The sequence below is a fragment of the Myxocyprinus asiaticus genome, chromosome 42, assembly GCF_019703515.2.
Source record: "Myxocyprinus asiaticus isolate MX2 ecotype Aquarium Trade chromosome 42, UBuf_Myxa_2, whole genome shotgun sequence".
In the NCBI taxonomy this organism is placed as follows: Eukaryota; Metazoa; Chordata; class Actinopteri; order Cypriniformes; family Catostomidae; genus Myxocyprinus; species Myxocyprinus asiaticus.
Window position 1 is genome coordinate 7,251,930 of NC_059385.1, and position 18,625 is coordinate 7,270,554.

General features: G+C 38.1%; 1 protein-coding gene across 4 annotated transcripts in view; it reads right to left on the minus strand.

Moving 5' to 3' along the window:
- The window catches only part of LOC127432220 (protein Aster-B-like), a 67,969-nt gene that overhangs the window by 29,825 nt on the left and 19,519 nt on the right, over positions 1–18,625 (minus strand). For 3 of the 4 annotated variants that reach the window (XM_051683111.1, XM_051683109.1, XM_051683108.1), the window contains exon 1: positions 3,093–3,118. The exons of the other annotated variant lie outside the window; for it this stretch is intronic. In XM_051683111.1, coding sequence (XP_051539071.1) covers positions 3,093–3,103 — 11 coding nt within the window. In that variant the 5' untranslated portion in view covers positions 3,104–3,118. Of the gene's footprint in view, positions 1–3,092; positions 3,119–18,625 lie in introns of those variants that run through there. 4 annotated transcript variants of the gene reach the window in all.

Genomic DNA, 18,625 nt, shown 5'->3' on the forward strand with positions numbered 1-18,625 from the left:
TATGATCTAAAATGACTTGCAATATCTGTGACTTTAACACTCTCACACTCTTACACACATTCATTAGCAGAACAGACATTTACGAGCAGCACAGAACCTTCATCTCAACACAACCCTGTGACTTAATCAATAAAATAGTTTTGCAACTGAAAAGCTACAAAACTACATCCGCTTCGTGTCGTGGCCGCATTATGACCTCATGGTGTTGTTTATTTTTCAATAATTCAACAGTCCATCGTAATTTATCTTTACTTAATCTCAAAAACAGTGTGGTTCACGTTTTAACGCATTGTACCTTTTTAAGAAACAAAAAAATTATATAACAAAGCTTAAACCTGGTTACTTTTCTCAATTAGCCTATTTCTTAAAAAAAAAAACATAACACAAGTAAATGTCTTTAAAGAGAGAGAGAGAGAGAAAAAAATACTTGTCAATGCAGATCCTCTTTTTTTTTTTTTTTTAAGATTGTCCGAGTGAGAGCACAGCGGTGCATGCACCTTGTTGCATTTAGGCTACATATTTTTAGCAGGTTTGGCTTTTAATTGTTCAGTTATTGAAATATAATTAAAATAAATGTTTTGGCAACCTCATAAATTTACTGAGCCTCGTTCTGCACCAGCTGCTCGAGTATTGAAAACACTACTTGAATATGGCAAATTGATTTTCCTTTCCGCATTTACCTGCCGTGAGCAGCGCTGAATTATACTGAATTTTGCCTCTGAATCTCTCACCAAATCTCACAGTTGCAATTCAGTCCACTTGGGATGCTGTGGATGTGTGAAGTTGAAATGTTGGATGAGAGAAGAAGATATGATGGCGTCTGTGCTTTCAAGCAAAGCCAAGTGTGGCAAACTTGTAATGAGTTGATTGTTATTGAATTCTGCTCTATTTATATTCGGTTCTAGTTGGAGTCATGCAAACCAACAGACGAGGATCTGCTTTTATTGTGGAAAGAAACTCTGAGCTTATCAGACCAGTATGTGTGTGCGTTAAATCTCTAAAAACCGGCAGAGCGCATTTAAAAAAAAGGGCAACTTTCACCACTTGTTATTCTGAATAATAACATGTGTAATGATCAAAATGTGATAGCCTTTATGTAGACTCATTGTTTATATACTGTATGTGCTGTGCATTAGTCTAATGCTGTCAGTATTGGTATCTATGGTATGATTCTAGGCCCCCTGATTGTATATTGCTCTGGATCCCTTACCTATTTAAAAAATGCAGTTTTGAATTTTTTGTGGGCCCACCTGGACCTTTGGGCCTCTAGAATCATTACCACCTTTCACGCCCACTAGCTATGGCCCTGGCTCCAGGTGAGTGCAAATGATTTACTGTTATTTTTTAAATCTTTTTTCCCTATTTTTATTAATGGATATTGTTCATTTAACCAAAAAAAAAAAAAAAAAAAAAAAAAAAAGCATAGTTTGTTGAAGTTATCTTATTTTAAAACCATTCTTGGTAACGTTAGTGAATAAAACAAAATATAAATGTCACGTATGTGTCATACATGTTATTTTAAATGTGCCTTTGAATTTACAAGCAATCGATTACTTGAAAATGCCCATCTCAAGTCCATACAATGACAGTTCATATTGACCACTTCTTTAAAGCATTAAACAGACAAAACAACAACAACAACAACATAAAATGACCATAAAAGTAGTCAATGTGACTCGCGCACTATATTCCAAGTCTTCTGAAGCCATACAATAGCTCTGTGTGACAAACAGACCAAAATTTAGGACACTGCTACAGCTCTGAAATCTCATTTGAAATCCTGTTTTGGTGCGCAGTATGTCTGACCAGCCGACATCAATTACGTATAGGTATATAAATATGTCACTTCGGACTATAGGTCCTTTTGGATGACCAAAAAAAACAAACAAAAAAAAAACACGCAAATTATATTCTGTAAAATACAGTATTTGAGAACTAATGGCATCAATGATGTGAAATCTTTTTTTTTTTATCTGAACGTGAACTCGAAAGAGATTTCAAAGCTTCAGCAAAAGGAAACGTTATCAGTGTATAACGGCCTAAATTTTGTTCTCTTTCTCACACAAAGCTACCATATGACTACAGATGACTCATATGGACTAGTTTATGGTGATATTTTGGAGCTTCGTGATCACTTTGAAGTGTCATTGTATGGATAAGTGGAATTTAAAATTATTCAAAAATTCTCCTTTAGTGTAAAAAAAAAAAAAGAAAAAAAAAAGAAAGTAAAATAAAAAAGTAACAGCACACAAGTTTGGAATGACATCAGGGTCAAGTAAATAATGTAATATAATGTAAATTCTATTAATGTAAATATAACAGTATGTAAATAATGACATCATTTTCATTTTTGGGTGAACTTTTCCTTTAAATCGTGTCTCGTTACATAAAGTTATCTCTCTTTAAACAACCATGAAGTGATAAAATGTCTTTATCAAAACTTTTTGAGAAAATAGGATGACCAATGTTTATGGTAGCTTGTGCTGTGGGTGGTCAAACAGCTCTTCTCACATCCATCTGTCATCTCAGTGCTTAAAGCTCACAAGAGTCCTAATGACAGGCCACAGTGGCGTATTTAGTATGTGTGTGTTAAGACTTCTGCAGTTTTTCACACTATATACTGAGACAAAATCATCAACACACAGTACGAAAATTTTCTTAAACCACCAGTCACAAGAGGCAAGTGAGAGATGCTTTTCACACTTGTCTAAGTCACGCAAAGAAAACTGCAGCAATTCACATTATCTTCATACTCATTAAAAGGGTGAAAACACTCCCATGTGATGCAAAATGCTCGCCATGCATGCAGCAAACATGATGCACTGCTATGATCAAATGCTTCCTGATGCATCTCCGATACCATCCTAAATATTTATGATTATATGCTTGGAAATGGATAAAATATGTATTTATTTACTTGAAAAATAAAAGAAGCAATTGCATGAACAATTACATGATGATGGAAGCACTGGTGAGAACTCAAATGTTGGCAATTGTAGCTAATGCATATGTCAACTGTGACTTTCAATCATGCAAATGCAAAAAATGACTTCCCTTCATGATTTTAATGCAAAAATGACATGCAGACAAACCTGGTGGCCATGAGGGGCTGCACGAAAGCATTCGTTTGGCTCTGCTTCATTCATTCAGTGCAGCTGTGGTGCGAGGATGGGGTGATGTGAGGAGGAGAGGAGAGGAGAGGAGGTGGAGCTACCATATCTGAATCCAGCATCCCTTCTGTTCTCTCACTCAAGCTTGCTATTTCTCTTTAGCTGTCCTTTTCTGTATGCCTTCTCTGTTTTGGTCTGTGTTTTCTTCGCTAGCTCTCTCTGTTTTTAGGGGTCAGGGAGTGCAGGAGGCGGTGAGCTGTTGGCGTGATAATCGGCTGCTGCGTGGTGCAGTGTGGTGGCTTGGTTCATGGATTTCTTGAATGAAGCTCCTCACGTCAGTAGCTGGAATGTCAACAAGCCAGTCTCTCACTCTGCACCCCTCCCCCCATCCAACCACACCCCTCCCCTTTCTCTCTCTCTCTCTCTCTCTCTCTCTCTCTGCCTCTCACTCTATCTGCTCTTTGCTGTCTACTCCTGTCATGCACATACCTATTAAATAGGCCATTATACACATATTTTTTACAAATATATTTTGGACTGACTGTATAATTTAGAACAGTACTGTATTGTTACTGGGCTGTCGAGCTATCGTGTTCTTGGTGGGCCTGTTCTAATAGGGTCACTGACAGCAAGGAAAAGTAATGCTAAATGAACATTAATTAAATAAAAAAAATAATATAAATTAAAATAAAATGCAAATAATAAAACTTTGACACACACAGTAAAATGAAACCATATCCATAAGTGCCCTCACTGATGTGCACAGGCTATGTTACATATCTTCTGTTGTAATTACTGTATGTTATGTTATTAATTTTACATTTTGTTGGGCCTATGCAGTGCATTGCAATATTAATAAATGTCAGTGTTTAATTTTAAGGATGTTTTTGTTGTTCATTCTGAATGATAAAAAAATGTTGTACTGTGTTGGAGTCCTAAAACAAAACCAGTTGAGAAATGATGGACTAAAACAATTGTGTTAATTGCTAAGGCAAGCATAACAATTATTATGGCTCATACCCAGGCCCAGACGGAATCTGTGCGTGCAGATTTCCGCAGAATCGTGACATCTGTCATTCATAAAAGTTCTATGCATTCCCCATCTCGTACATGTTTGTTTATTAAATGTTTTGGCAAATTTCATTATTATTTTAGCTACCAATAAGAGTGTAGTACTTTCAGGTCCATTTAGTACATTTTGCTTAAACCCCTTCCGCAGAATTCTGCAGATTTTCCCTAAAAATCAGTGCAGAAAATGCACACACACAAAAAAAAAGGGGCCACAGATTCCGTCTGGGACATCATACTTAGAGTAACTCGCTGTTGCATGATACCTCCAATCGTGTGGCTTGTTGTGCTATTACTTTTCTAAGTTATCGGATGAACGATTTTCATCTGGCGGACGATAAAACAGGCAAAATATCCTTAAGACTTAAATTGAAGGAGGGACCCAAACCATAGTTAGAGATAAAGATATTGGTGAATTTGAGGTGGGCTCTTTACCTGGCAACTATCCAGAGCATCCTCGCAACCAACTACAAACACCCTGGCAACCTCATAGCAATGCGTCGAAAAACACTCAGATTAGCAATTGCTTAGCAACACCCTGGCAACACCCAGAAAACCCTAGCATTGTGATGGCGAGTTTCGCATGAGCAAGCACCATTCAAAATCTTGCAGTTAATGTGAATTTGCTGAAATTTGCCTCTAAATGTTCTTCCTACCAAAATGCAGTGCATTCAGTTTTAGTACATTCAGGTCTTCTTTGTAGGAACGCAAACAATAAGCGAGTACCCGCTATGGCATTTACCTGTATATGTATGTATGTATTAAATGGACACCTGTGCTGTAACTTTAATTTCAATTCCAGAAATACTGTAGCATTATGTTCTTGTTAGTGTGCTAATACATTTAAGCACACTTTTAAAAATGTTGTCTTAGTATTTATTTTGTTTCCTTAGCTACTAGCTGAAGTAATAATCACTAAACAATATAAGTACAGAATTGCTTTCCCAAAAACTAATGTAAATGCAAATGCACTATAGAGCAAAAGTAAGTTAGTAGAGCTAAATGTTGTTTTCTGAAGCACATGAGTTCATTTAAAACTGCTGATTTTACTGCCAAGGGGACAGATTGAATAGTTAGATGTTGTGCTTTAAAAGAGGGAGAGGCAGCCCTCGTCCTGGTTTGATCATGAGCATGTGATATAACACAGTCCAATCAGATCAGAGTCTGTTCAGATCAGGATCTAATTATACCAGGGTCCAATCAGAGCAGTGCCAAATTCAATCAGTCAGATCAGATCTGAGTCCAATCACAGTCTAATCAGATGAGGATCCGGTGAGATCAGATCAAAATCAGATCAGATAGGTCAGTTCAAACTTGAGTCCGTTCAGACTCAGATCTGGGCATGATTAGATAAATCAGATCAGGTTCTAAGAGTGGGGGGAAAAATGTATTTTGCTACAACTCGCGATTCTTGAGACAAATGATTTTAAAATGGTCTCCCTGATGAAAAATAGATTTTTAATAAAAATACAATGATTGATAGGTAAATACAGGAAGCTATATGAGTGTGGAGTTTCACATTAACAGGTTTTCTCTCTGAGCAGTTTTGTCTCTAATTCTTTGCATTTAGTCTTTTAATGCACCACTGCTACAGCCATCATAGCGCCACTTGTTTACTGTCGGACGTCAAAATCCTCTGTTGTAATGTTCCTGTTATTATGCATAATCCACTGGTTTATTTGTGAGTTGTTGTGGACAGTGTTTGTCAGTAGTTATTCTGCAGATTTTATCTGACACTTAATAGATGAGCAGTAAAAAGGCTTATAAATCTGTTGGAAGCCGTGAACTACATGTTGCACCCCCACAATACTTATAATCTAACAGCTGTGCAATTCTGAATTCGGAGCCGATTGCCAATGTGACTTCAAACACTCTGGTTACTATGTCCAGGATGCACAAAAGTGCATTGAACTGCTTCAATCTGCGTCCGGAATGCACATAAGCGGTTTTGTGACGCTCTGTATTTGAGCTTTCAGTGTTTCTTACTTTAACAGTTTTGTTGGATAAGAGGTTATAGTTATTTAGCCTATTTATTTGTTGAATATACATTATTTTCCCTGTTAAAGGGCTGTGCTTAACATCCATATGTCCCTATGAATAATATCTGATTGGGTAAAGGCCTCGGTATACTTCCTATGAAATCGAAGAATGAATGGGTTTGACGTCATTTAAAACAAAATCTGGCCAAAAATAAGGTGTATTTGCATTCGTTTCGCTGGGGCAAACATTTAGGAAAACTTCTGACCAGCTGCTAAACACCTTCGTACTGCCTTTGGTCCACGTCATTGGTAAGTGTGACCTAGAGCTCCACCTACCTTGAGGTCTAATTTTGTTAACATTGTTCAGTCAGTTAAAATCAGTCAACATGAACACATCGGCGTGTAGAATTATTAGAGAGCTGGTGGAAATATACTTACATCTGTATGATCGTTCACTTAGAGACATTTTCCAAGACCATTCATGCAATTTTTTTGTTTAATTAGTCTACAAATGAATCAAGTCTACTCTCGTAATACTCTCAAGTGCCCATTCACTCGTGCAGTCTGTAGCGAAAGCCATTCACACATCTGTCTAAAGTAAGATATGCCTCTATTCTGCACATTAACACTTTTATACACTCATCTTTGCAATAGTATAAGTGTCATCATAAATCACAATGACAGAGTGTAATCGGCGCATATTATGGCCCCATACAACATGGTAGCGCATTAGCGTCATTAATCACTGAGTGGTTAAAACAACTTCTTTTACTGACCTCATGAATTTTACTCAAAGAATGAGGCATAAAGTCATTGATAACACATTTTAATGTCACATAAGTTAAGGTTTTACTGAGCATCCCTTATATTTAAATGTACCTCTAAATGTCGTCCCACAGCGGTGTGGAGGGTTTCTGAATGTTCGCAACCAGTACACCGTTGCTCGGCTGTTTAGAACTTCTTTTTACCTCTGAACAAAGAAACTAGAAGAATTTCTCCGGAAGTATATCGAGGCCTTAACATGGACATAATGCAGCCTATTTATACATCCTTAACACTAATAGCTAATAGCTCAGACAATGCACCATATGGTCAATTGGTAGTTTTAAATTGGTAGTTTTGCACATCCCTACCTTTTCCTGCAAATTCTGTATTTCAGAGTGAAACAATTGTCATTTCAGACACAACATTTCTTCAATAGACATTTCTTTCTGAGAAAAAAAGAGTTCACAGAGCTAAACATATCGAAACATCAAATCCAGGCCCATCGCCAAGGGCGGGCATTGGGGGGTGGTGCCTTGCACAGACCTACCTCATTAATTATTCGAATACAACAGCCAATGGATAGTCCCCAAGCATAATCAACAACAGCAGTCGTAATCTTAAATAACACATGATTCCAGTGCGCGCTGCAGTCTCAATATTAAATTTTGGAGGTGCTGTGATTCTGAGTAGTAGCAGCATGGATAAGAAAGTGGTTTAAAGAGCCATCATCGACTTTGACCAACGTCAACCGAGTGCGAATCAGAGTGGAGAGTGAGGCGGTAGGAGGAGGGAATGGGCCTAACGAGACACAGACATCATGATTGACAGAGCAGCAGGTGGGTGTGCTATCGCGAATACTAACAATAGTGGTGTTGTAATTAGTGTTGTTTTTATTGGTGTTTAATGTTTTTTACGGGGGGTTGTTATGCATGTTTACTAAGTGTATAGGCTTATATGTTACAAAAATGCAAGTAGGCAAGTCTATTAATTTATCACTATGGTTGTAGGCTGGACTATTTTGTTTGTATGGTGTTTAGGTGTTATGAGATGTTTTATTATAAAACTTGGTCTATTTTGAGAACTACTGACTGGGTTGGCTTGTATTGTGGTGTGGACATTGTTTTGGTCAATAGCTGTGTCTCAGATCATAAAAACGTGTGCCCAATGTGAAAACGAAATGCCCACCCCACTCTGTATGTTCTGGCAACGGCCCTGATCAAATCACAATTACAGAATCGCAATACTTTAAAAATCGCAAAACATATCGAATCTGCAAGTAAATATTGTTGTAATATCCAATTGGGAGGTCTGTGGCAATTCCCAGCCCTATTAAAGTCAGATCATATACACATTAAATCAGATAAGATTACATTGGAGTCAGATCAGATTACATTTAAAACATATCAGGGTACGATTTGATAAATCAGATCAGGTTCAGATTAAAGTCAGATCAGATCAACATTAAATCAGATCAGATAAAAATCTGATCAGAACAGGGTCCGATCAGAATCAAATCGGATGAGAGAGAGTCGAATTAGATCAGGGTCCAATAGTTTCAAAGAGATCAATTAAAGATCGGATTGTACTGGGAGTCAAAATTACAGAATAATTAAAGGATTCACAATCTCAATTTCTCAGAAATTTCTAAACTATAAAAATCTGTCATGACTGTTCCATTTAAAGTGCAGGACAGGAATATAATGTCTAAAAAAAACCCCACATAATTAAAAAAAAAAAAAAGAAAGAAAGAAATTGAGACAAAATAAAATCAAAGCATGGATATCAGTCTGATCCAGACTGAAAAGACCAGAGAGCATCAGCGAAAGAGTGAGAGCAGAGAGCACAACTCTGCTTTAAATAGTCCTATAATCTGTTTTTCAACTGTCTCACTCGCAGAATACATGGAAAAGCCTGTACCTGAGTCTGTGCTACTGCAACAAATCAACAGAGAAATAAGCATGAATATACAAACTTTTGGGATAATTTGACACTTTTTTATTCCCTTTCTGAATTTCTACTTTTTTGTAATTTAATGTCATCTGGGGACAAAAGAACTTTACACATGTCAATAATCCTTCCCTCTATAGTCACTGGCCCACAGAGGTAAACAGACAACTCGTGTCTGTTTCTCGATGAGGACTGGTCAAAGCTTTCTCACCATCCAATAGTGGACCTCCTTCCTGTTTATTGTCACAATTAAACACTGGTGATTTTCTGATGGGAATAAGTTGTAATTTGGTTTGCATTGTTCAAGTTTTATTTAGTTTTATGTTTATTTATTGATGATGAAGTTTGGTGTATTCAAAAAAACAGAAAGAAATGTGGGCATCGGCCAGTAAGAAATGTGAAAAAGAGGTCTAAATAGGCCTAAAATACACATCTGTCCTTCAATAACATCAATAATGACCACAATCAGAGAAGAATTCACACACTTATATGTGTGGCATGGAATTATCAAATCTCTATTGCCTATCTCCCTTGAAGTTGACAAGAATATAAGCTGTTTATCAAATCAAAACATGCTCTGATCATTTGCAATAAAACAAAGTACTGGCCACAGTGTCCATCTGTATTGAGAGCTCACAATATCACTCTAACAAGAAGCATTAGTGCAGAGTTCCTCTGGGTTCCTCAAATCAAAAGTCCAGCATTCCATGTTTCAAAGGTTATACATATACCAGGATTATTAAGCCCAATACGGAGCACTCGTATAAAAATGAATGGGAGAAACTGGAACGCCCAATATGGTGCATGTAGAAAAGGATGTACCACCTTACAGGTAAAAGAGCCAATCACCTTTTAGATACAGACATTGCCTGTCTATCATCTCGAGAATGTGCATGTGCATTAGCTGGACATGCCTGAAAAATAGCGGTTTTAGCATGATCTGAGCTAAAGAACCACAATTTATGATACCACTGTTATCAGGTTTTACTGCTGATTTGAAATATGTCCTTTAATCGTAATCTTGGCCAATTGTTTTGGAGATTTCGATCTTTCATCACTCAAGTAAATAGGAGCTGCACTTTTATGCCACTTATATCCATAGAAAATAGATACCTGGGGTGCTCTAGAGATGACGGCTGAGTGGACTGACTTGCCTTGAAAGGGACTTTGATAATACTCTAAAGATCTCTTAAACATTCCTGTCCACTGACTATTGCAAATCTGTAAAAGTTATAATAATAGAAAAAAAAATGTCTTATAAAACAACCTTTGTCCTGGAAACCATTGAATAGAGAAATTAAATTACAACCCTATATATTTACATTTACGAACCCATGATCCTGGCATTGCTAACACAATGCATTTTTAACTGAGCTACAGAAACACAGCATCTGTAGCTTATATATTACTACTAGAGAGGGGGATGGTCATGTGACCACATATGCAATACGAAGTAACTATTATGTATACTGTGGATGTGTGGAATGCTAAGAGCTAAAGTAGGACAAAGACAATCTGTTATTTAGATATCTTAAACCAGGCCAGGATTAATCTGGAGAGAGACTGAGATGTAAAGAGAGAGCATAAAACTGACAAAAGTAACCACATGGAAATAAAAAAAAAATAGTAAATACAGTACAATATATTCTATATTCAGAATAACACCTACTGTGTAAAAATGAGTAAATGTGCCTCTTGTGTTTACACCCTTTCACTGCAGTAAACACACAGATCCAAGGACACACTCTGCAGTGCTCATTTTCCAGCGCCAGGGACGAGTGTCCCACCGGAGGGCACAGCAACATGCGGATGCTGAGACTGTCCACAACGTTACTGCAGAGCAGCTAATCAGCAGTTGTCCATAAGCTACGGTAACAAAACATTGGCAAAAAAAAAAAAAAAAGAAAAGCACTGATATTACCTTTTTTTCCTTCAGAGTATCATGCAAATATCATGGTACAGAAGCAGCAATACATAGCAGCCAGACTCTAACATCACCATCAACATGTTAGCCTCAGTCACCATTTACTTTCATTACATCTTTTTTTTTTTTCCATACAATGAAAGTGAATTGTGAATGAGGCTGTTATTCTATCTAACATCTTATTTGTTATGTGCACCACAGAAGAAAGATATACAGTACATGTTTGGAACAACAAGATGGTGAGTAAATGATGACAGAATTTAAATTTTTGGGTGAACTGTCCCTTTCAGTTTTGAGACACAGAGCAAGACACAGTAATGTGACCTAGACTCAGTCCAAGGTCATGTTTATGTAGTCTTGAGAGGCCTCAAGAACAAGACTTCAACTCTGCCAGATACAATATCCTAACACCCAGATCTTCATAAACACAAGCTTTATCAACTGCTGATCACTGGAACATATTTTCAAGGCAAGATTTCAACACAAACTTCGCACTTGGCATGTTTATCAACACAAAGTATATGAGCAAAGGAAAAGGAAAAACAGAACTTTGGATCAGTACGAGAGACTCCAAAAGAATATGAAATTAATGCAAGAAAACTGCACTGTCCCCCTCACTCTAAAGACTAATCTGCATAAGTCCCCTGACCTGAACTCAGTGCCACTAAAATAATCTTCCACTATGCAGCAGGGAAGACTCAGTCTGCCATCTAAAAGGCCAACATTACATAATCATTTAAAAAAAGTCAACAAAAGACAACATTAAAATCAGCCATCTCTGCCTTAGCTGTGGTTTAAACCTGTGTGCCCATGCTCACCTGATGAAGCCACAACATTTACAATCACAAGACAAAGTCGATGCTGTACTTCGTTTTTGAAAACAAGTGGACACTAATATGTCACCACAGTTCTCATACAGTGACAGAGAGACAGAGCGTTTTTACCATACCACACAATATAGGTATTTAGGATGAAGGGATGAAGCTGGATAGGACACCAAATTTCTTGCTTCCTGAGTTACACTGAAACTTTTCACTAAAAATATCTGAAAACCAGCAGGAGGAAACACCCAAACAAAAAATAGCACTGCGGAACGGAGAGAAGGGAAAGGAAGACGAAAAGGGAAAGGATAAGGAAGAGGAGAGACAACAGAGAAAATGAAGGGAAAGGAAAGAGGAAAAGAACAAGGAAAGGAAAGAAAGAGGAAATGTAAGGAAAAGGAAGAGGAAAGGAAAAGAGAAAATTAATAGGAGATTTAAGAGGAGAGACAACAGGACAGCAAAGGAAAGAAAGGAAGGAAAGACAGAAAAGGAAAAAAGAAAATGAAGATGGAAAACAAAGAGGAAAGGAAAAGGTAATGGAAGAGCAGAGACAACAGGACAGTAAAGGAAATGAAAAAGGAAAGGAAGAGGCAAAGGAAAGGAAAAAGAAAGAGAAAATGAAGAGGACAGGAAATGGGAGAGCAGAGACAACATGGCAGCAAAGGAAATTAAAGGAAAGGAAAAAAGAAGAGGAAAGGGAAAAAGGAAGAGGAAATGTAAGAGGAGAGACAACAGGACAGCAAAGGAAAGGAAGGAAAGAAAAGGAAAAAGGAAAATTAACAGGGAAAAAGAAGAGGAAAGTAAAGGAAAAAGGAAAAGATAATGGAAGAGCAAAGACAATAGGACAGCAGAGGAAATGAAAGGAAAATGAAATTAAAAGAAAAGGAAAAAGGAAAAGAAAGAGGCAAGGAAAAGAAAAAGAAAAAAGGAAGAGGAAAGGAAAAGGAAGAGGAAATATAAGAGGAGAGACAATAGGACAGTGAAGGAAAGAAAGGAAAAAGTAAAATTAAGAGGTAATGAAAGAGTACAGACATTAGGAAAGCAAAGAAAAGAAAGGAAAAATTAAAAGGCAGAGGAGAGGAGATGGTTTTAGTCAAGTATTAGACCCATGAGTGTCCAGTTGGCAGTTTCAGACAGGAAGATGTAATACCCGTCGTCTGTCTGTCACAGAAGAAATCTTACCAGGCGAGCTTGAAGCCTTTCATTAGTGCAGTACGGGTTGTCCTGATCCCATAGTTTCATCTTCCCAATTCACAGGCAGCCTTTCCCGGAGCAGATCTGTTAATCTGGGTCGGTTCTGTTGATCCCATGAACAGGCGACTGGCCTCGACTATTTATTCAGCTTTCTGTCCTCGGAAGTGCCGGACGAGCCATACTTCCACATCCTATGTGTATGTGAACAGCAGCAGCTCATGTGCACATCTCTCAAATGCAGCAGCCCCTCTCTCGTTCTCTCTTCCTGCAGAAAAGGGCATGAGCTGCTGTCACAATCTGGTGTGCATTGAGCATGCTCAGTTCCCTTAAGCCCCTCCCCTCGGCTCTTCGCAGTCTGCTTCCTTTCTGACTCAAAGAGATTCTTGTCTAGAGCTCACTGCCGCTGCAGTCTGTGGTAGAGCATTTGTGTGTGTGTGGGACTATGGAGCTCTCGACAGCTGGTCCTCTAATCCTTTAATATAGGTGAATACTACTAAAGTTTGTGTGTGTGTGTGTGTGTGTGAGTGGATATGAGCAATATATTGTATGGTGCCTTGTTATATTTAAATATGAGCTTCAATATGCTACACAAACGGTAAGCTTCAAGAAACACATACAGTATGATAAATATATCACCCAGATCAATCAAATATCTTGACACCTGTACAATATAGCAGCATTTCTCTGATCCCATGGACACACAAGTTACCAAAACGTCCACAAAATGTGTCAGAATGTGTGTGCACAGTGTGTTTTCACTGAGTAAATGTATTTTCTCACTCACATTCAGATTTCATTGGCCTTATACAGTACAAATTACTGTCCCCCAAAACACATACACACATGCATGTCTAAATACATTTCTACTTTCTCATAACTTAGTCGCACTGGTTGTTGTCACTCATGAGGCCTCAGGTTATCTCTTTAAAAATGACTACCAGTCTAGAGAACAAGACTACTATGTTAATCTACAAAAATAACTAATACACACAGACAAGCATAACATAAAACACGTCAATTAAAACCCATAGTTGGTCATATAATTTCCTTTTCTACTGTTTTATTATCATATAATTTATGAACATAATGCACCCAATAAATTTTCAGCAAGATGCTGATCACTAGTGGAAATCGGCCAGTCAGAGTAAGCCCCTGTTGTAGCACTGGCCAATCAGATCATGTCAAAGTGGTGCTGAATGGACAGCTCCATCACAGGCTCATCAGAGCATCTGAACTGAACTTATCACAGTAGTTTTATCTAGAACTGAACTGTATTAGAGATTTCAGTTGTGTTAAAACTTGCTTTTAAACTGAAAAAAAAAAAGTTTTGCAGTCTTAGATTAATTTCGATAATCTGCCAAAAAAAGCTCTGCACAAAGAATATCCTTATGCTCTAGACATTATGCGTGCCAAAGGTTTGTGGTGTCCAAATACACCAAATGCCATATAATTTGTTTACTTGTAGTTCAAATACGGAAATATCTTTTTAAAACATATTGCTTCATCCGCAGCGCTCCTAGAATTTCCCGGTGTCAAAACGAGGTCAGAGCTGATGTGAAATGTCAGAATTACACATGTATTTGGTTGGGTCAACATGTTCCTTTGCCCTTGCAGGGTCTCTTGGGGTCTGAGCGAGGAAGAGCAGATGAGGAACTCTGGCTCCAACGGTCCTGCGGAACCCAGCCAATAAAAGCTGGAGTTTAATACTGCCGGTCCAGCTCTGCTATGTTTATCCTCATGGCCACATGGCCCCGCCCCCTTGGCATTGCTAAGCTCACTGCCACATGGAGGCTGATGGGGGCCAACCAATCAGAGTAGAGCACGAGGAGTCAGGTGATGAGGTGACTGTCAGACTCAGTTAGTGAGCATACTGGAGAAGTGAAGCGAGGCAGCTAATCCCTACACAAACACACACACACATACGGAAACAAGCCCATGCACTGCAAACAACCCACCCCTGTACACATTATTATGTCACTAAAAAGAGCTCAGTTATGAAAACATATTACTCACACCGAGTCATCAATAGATATGGTTCTGTTTAATTCTGTAAAAAAAAAAAGAAAACAGAAATGTTATCTATAGACATGGCTGTCAGTAGATTCTGGAACTGACACAAGAGGATATTAACAGTTCATCCAAGCAGTGATGGTTATGGGTCGATATGATACTCTCAAAATGGCCAAATATTAGCCGATTGATCGCCCTAGCCCGATAAATCTGATATTTCGCCCTTAAAGAATCTGTGCAATTTTACAGGTTTTCTGCCCTGACTCTATGGGAAAATTTGCGCAATTCTGCTACATAGATTTAAAGGAATAGTTCACTTAAAAATGAAAATACTCTCATCATTTACTCACCCTTATGCTATCCCAGATGTGTATGACTTTCTTTCATCTGCTGAACACAAATGCTCTTTTGGTCCATACAATGCAAGTGAATGGGTGCCAACATTTTGAAGCTCTAAAAGTTACACAAGTCAGCATAAAAGTAATCCATAAGATTCCAGTGGTTAAATCAATGTTTTCTGAAGTGATATGATGGGTGTGGGTGAGAAACAGATCAATTTCACATTCTTCTTCTTGTGTTTTTGGTGATTCACAGTCTTCATGCATACTGCCCCCTACTGGGCAGGGAGAAGAATTTCAAGCAAAATAATGACTTAAATATTGATCTGTTTCTCACCCACACGTATCATATCACTTCAGAAGACATGGATTAAAACACTGGAGTCATATGGAATATTTTTATGTTGCCTTTATGTGCTTTTTGGAGCGTCAACATTTTGGCACCCATTCACTTGCATTGTATGGACCTACAGAGCTGAGATATTCTTCTAAAAATCATAATTTATGTTCTGCAGAAAGTAAGTCATACACATCTGGGATGGCATAAGGGTGAGCAAACGATGAGAGAATTTACATTTTTGGGTGAACTATCCCTTTAAATACAACGAAGTATGATACTAAGAGACCTGAGAAAAAGTGACTAAGAGATCCACCCAATAATTCAAACAGCATATGGTGACATTTAGTCCAAACGCGCCCACGTAGAGAGATTAAGGCTATTCATTGTATGTGACTGTATGTATATCTGAAATATTTTTGGGCATATATTAAATATTAAGAATGCATTTACTGAAAAGACATTGTTTTATATAGGTTTCGGTATACCATGCTTGTCACGATTTCTATGCTGATAATTCCCCCACATGGTAAAAAATGGAATCGCTTATTATAGTGAGGCAAGTCGCTTATTTTGAGCATGTTTTTCCAGACCAGGTCACTTGTTTCTCTTGAGAGATCTGGCAACATTGCAACTGGTTTATCACCCACTCTTAGCACAAACGAAATGTTTGGTTTTATGGTTATTATTGGGATTTTGGTTACACGATTAACTACATCTGGGATTTTATTCATTTTGGACTGTAGCCTCTTTTTTTCTGTGCCTGTCACAGGAAGGAAAGACTAAGACATTCTTCTTGTTATCGTATCAGCAGAATTCACTATCAGTCAACCTCTACTGATCATGGGGGAAAATATGTGAAAAACAGTACAACAGAGCTGAGAGTACTACACACTAGCCTAAATATTTAATAAACAAACAATCAATGGGTCCCCAAATATGTAGAAACTTGTCATTGACACGCATTGAAATTCAGCTGAAATTCTGTGAAGCTTTCTGCGTAATTGTGCAGGAGCATTTACGTGTAGGCCTACTTATAACCCAGAGATTAAACTGGAACTGAGTTAAGATGTGAACTCTGAGGTATCATTATTGAGGTTGGTAAAGCAGCACTGGTTTAAAGTGAATCCCACATAGGAAAGAAAACTTAATCATTCTTTCATGACCTACTTTCACTGGCACTATACAGACCACTCTTATTCAGAGAGGACCCAAAGGACTCTGAAATGTTGTTCAATCTACAAGTAAAGCGACCCAGTGCTCACAGACAGACAGAAAGACAGACCGACACATGTGGGTAGAGAGGATTCAGTTTACATATGGTTGAGGAGCCCAACAGGAAGTCAGAAGTACACATCAGCTACACTGTGAAAGAGGGGATTCTGTTTACAGATCAGTGGGAGAGAGAGAGCGAGAGCGAGAGAGAGCAGTATCTGATTGAGATGTTAGATAACATCAGTCTGCAGTTCTATGATGAATCATCAGCTTTGGTAACAGGATACTGCTGCTGCAGGTCTCTCTCTCTCTCTCTCTCTCTCTCTCTCTCTCTCTCTCACACACTCTCTCTCTCGCTTCTGTTCTGTGTAATCTCAGCTGTAAGAGTGCCTGTACATCTTTCAAAGGGATCTGGCCAATTAAAGAAGAACACAGGAACAAATGAGCACACTGAGGTCACAGATGACAGATCTCCAGTACCTTCAACTTGATTACAGGAAAAACATTAAGCAATGATATGCTTGTACACCATACTTCTATTTAGGATGGTCAGTTATCTTGATAAAATGATTGTAATATTTTTGCAGGGTGAGCCCACTATAAATAGGGAAAACAAGCAGTTCTCAAAGGAAAATCACTCCAAAAATGAAAGTCATAATTTACACTGGGAAAAATGAATCAGTGGGATTGTGATTGAAAAAAAAAAAAAAAAAAAAAAAAAGAGAGAATTAATCTATGTTTGTTAATTTACTTTGATATGTTAAATAACCTACTCAATATCATTAGCTGCAAACAAATCTTTTTTTTTTTTTGGTTAAATATTGCATATACACTGCCTGGCCAAAAAAAACTGTTGCATACTCTAATATTTTGTTGGATTGCCTTTAGCTTTGATTACGGTGCACATTCGTCATGGCATTGTTTCGACAACCTTATGCAATGCTACAACATTTATTTCCATCCAGAGTTGCATTCATTTTTGGCTGAGATCTTGTATTGATGACGGGAGTGTCGAACCACTCCGTAAAGTCTTCTCCAGCACATCCCAAAGACTTTCAATGGGATTAAGGTCAGGACTCTGTGGTGGCCAATTCATGTGAGAAAATGACTCCTCATGCTCCCTGAACCACTCTCTCACAATTTGAGCCCGATGAATCTTGGCATTGTCGTCCTGGAATATGCCTGTGCCATCAGGGAAGAAAAAATCCATTGATGGGATAACCTGATCATTCAATACATTCAGGTGGTCAGCTGACTTCATTTTATTACTGCATAACGTTGTTGAGCTTAGACCTGACCAAGTGAAGCAACCCCAGATATAACACTGCCTCCAGAGTCTTGTACAGTGGGCACTATGCATGTAGGGTGCATCGCTTCATGTGCTTCCCTTCTTACACTGACGTGCCCATCGCTTTGGAATAGGGTAAATCTGGACTCATCAGACCACATGACCTTTTTCCATTGCTCCACAGTCCAATCTTTATGCTCCCAAGTAAAATTTAAGTCGTTTTTTTCTGATTAGCCTCACTAACAAGTGGCTTTCTTGTGGCCACACAGCTGTTTAGTCCCAATCCTGCAAATTCTCGTCACTTTGTGAGTGTGGAAATGCTCTTACTTTCTCTATTAAACAAAGCCGTGAGTTCTGCTGTCGATTTTTTACGATGTGACTTCGCCAAGCGTTTTAAACCTGTATGACTTTCCTTTTTCCTTGTTACACAAAAGGAGATGATAGGTAGAATGTTGGTCCTTGTCACCATTCACTTTCATTGCATCTTTAATTGTCTACCCAGTTAATAAATTGCCGAGGCTGTAATTCTGGTTTGGAAAAACAAAAGGGTGAATACATGATGGGAGAGTCAACTATCCCTTTAACTAGAAATTTGTACCTGAATTGACCCTTAAAATTACTTTTGTTGT